This window comes from Prionailurus bengalensis, chromosome D4, assembly GCF_016509475.1.
Source record: "Prionailurus bengalensis isolate Pbe53 chromosome D4, Fcat_Pben_1.1_paternal_pri, whole genome shotgun sequence".
Lineage (NCBI taxonomy): Eukaryota > Metazoa > Chordata > Mammalia > Carnivora > Felidae > Prionailurus > Prionailurus bengalensis.
Window position 1 is genome coordinate 81,988,850 of NC_057359.1, and position 2,355 is coordinate 81,991,204.

Here is a 2,355-nt window from a genome sequence, read left to right on the forward strand (position 1 = left end):
ATCAGTTTTCTATAGATCTCTATATCAAAGATTCTAAAAGAACAAGTGAAAACACAACTTTGGCTCTCATTTGCCCATATTCATAAAGAAAAACATTGAAGTACATGCTCTATTAGTAACTGCTAATTCTCATTGCAAGAACCAGATGGAAAGGTGCATGTCCTAGATGACATAAGAACCATTAATTGACAGGACCTTTTATCTGTAGGTGCATTCAAGTCCATGGGAATGTCCAACCTGACAAGACTGTCTGAATTCATCCTCATAGGACTCTCTTCTCACCCTGAGGACCAGAAGCCACTCTTTGCTCTCTTTCTTATCATGTACCTGGTCACTATAACGGGGAATCTGCTCATCATTCTGGCTATCCGCTCTGATCCCAAACTCCAAAACCCCATGTACTTCTTCCTGAGCATCTTGTCCTTTGCTGATATTTGCTACACAACAGTCGTAGTCCCCAAGATGTTAGTGAACTTCTTATCAGAGACAAAGACCATTTCCTATGCTGAATGTCTGACACAGATGTATTTTTTCCTGGTTTTTGGAAACATAGACAGTTATCTCCTGGCAGTTATGGCCATTGACCGCTATGTAGCCATTTGTATTCCTTTCCACTATGTCACTGTGATGAACCACAGACGCTGTACATTGCTGCTGGCCTTCTCCGTAGCTTTCTCCTGCCTCCACTCCCTCCTACATGTCCTCCTGGTGAATCGGCTCACGTTCTGCGCATCAAATGTAATCCAACATTTTTTCTGTGATGTCAACCCTGTTCTGAAACTGGCCTGCTCTTCCACCTTTGTCAATGAAGTTATGGCCATGACAGAAGGGTTGGCTTCTGTGATGGCCCCATGTATCTGCATCATCATCTCTTACCTAAGAATTCTCATTGCTGTCCTCAATGTTCCCTCAGTGGCTGGAAAATGCAAAGCCTTCTCCACCTGCAGCTCCCATCTCACTGTGGTGACTCTGTTTTATGGGAGTATTACCTATGTCTATTTCCAACCCTTGTCCAACTATACTGTCAAGGACAGAATAGCAACAATCATCTACACTGTACTGACATCCATGTTGAATCCATTTATCTACAGTTTGAGAAACAAAGACATGAAACGGGGCCTAGAGAAATTGATAAGCAGAGTGAAGACTGAAATGGATATGCTTTCTACTACACAAGCCAACAAAATCCATGAACCCTGATTGAAAGTTGTGGGTGTGAGTGTGGGTGTGGGTGTGTGTTCAGACACACACATCCAGATAGACACACGTGAGGGAATACACTTTGATCAACTTTACCTGCACTGCGTACTTTCCTACCCTGCTCTTTCTGTCATACCATGGTTCCACATGACTACCCAGTCTTGGTACCGAAGCTGCAGTATAGATCATCCCCAAATACTCCCTGATTCCAGAAAATTACAATCCCTTTACTCCTTCCATACTTATTAGGAACCCCCCATATTTCCTTCAGTTTATAAATTTCCAGCCAAGTTTGGCCACTTGAATTACCAGAGAATTTTTATATACAACTATGTAGAAATCAAATATATATGTGCAAATATATTTTGCACACATAACCACTTATTCTGTTTGAAACTGTTAGAAAAATTTTTACAGGTGTGCATACATGTGTGTATCTGCATGTGCATGCATGTCTGTGTGTGTGTGTGGGTGTGTGTGTAACCTCACTCTCAGACTAGCAGACTAGGAGTTTCCCAAATATAGAGGCTGTGTTCCCTGGTCATGCCATGATATAACCATGGTCCTGCTTTTACTTCTCAAAACAGCTGAATATCTTGGGCTCTGGAGTCATTAGAGTCAAAACAACTAACATCAATCACCCAACTGACTATTAGTAAACCAGCTCTGTGCCTCTATACATGTTTTGGCCTCTACACATCACACCCTTCATATGCTCAGGGTGCATTCATCAACCTACACTTTCTGGAGCTCCTTACCTGTATCCTCTCTATAGAGGCCTATACTTCCATCTCTTCTGTAGTGTTTTTTTTAATGAAGTAGTATTTTTTTCTATCAGAAATGCTTCATATGGTCACTGAAGATAGAGTAAAAATCAACGTATGTAAACTACTAGTGAGAGCCTTTGGTTTAAAAGGACTGATATGAAAAAGGCTCACAAATTAGCTGGAAAATGAATTATTTAAGAAACCAGTAAGGTGAATTACTTTACACTTACATAGCAAAAGAACTCTGGGCTGAATACACAAGGATGAATAAAGACTGATTACAATGTCTGCTGTAAGTTTGGACACAAAAAGTACTGGTACATATAAAAAGTGCAGTTTTAGTCACCATACGCTGGGCATGTAAAAATGGAATTAATTTCTATAAATT

General features: G+C 40.6%; 1 protein-coding gene across 1 annotated transcript; it reads left to right on the plus strand.

The window, feature by feature from the left end:
* Window positions 1–204: 204 nt before the first annotated feature.
* LOC122474431 (olfactory receptor 1L3-like) lies at window positions 205–1,200 on the plus strand. The gene has a single exon (XM_043565301.1). The coding sequence runs from the start codon at window positions 223–225 to the stop codon at window positions 1,198–1,200; it is 978 nt and encodes a 325-aa protein (XP_043421236.1). The 5' UTR covers window positions 205–222.
* The last annotated feature ends 1,155 nt before the right edge of the window (window positions 1,201–2,355 follow it).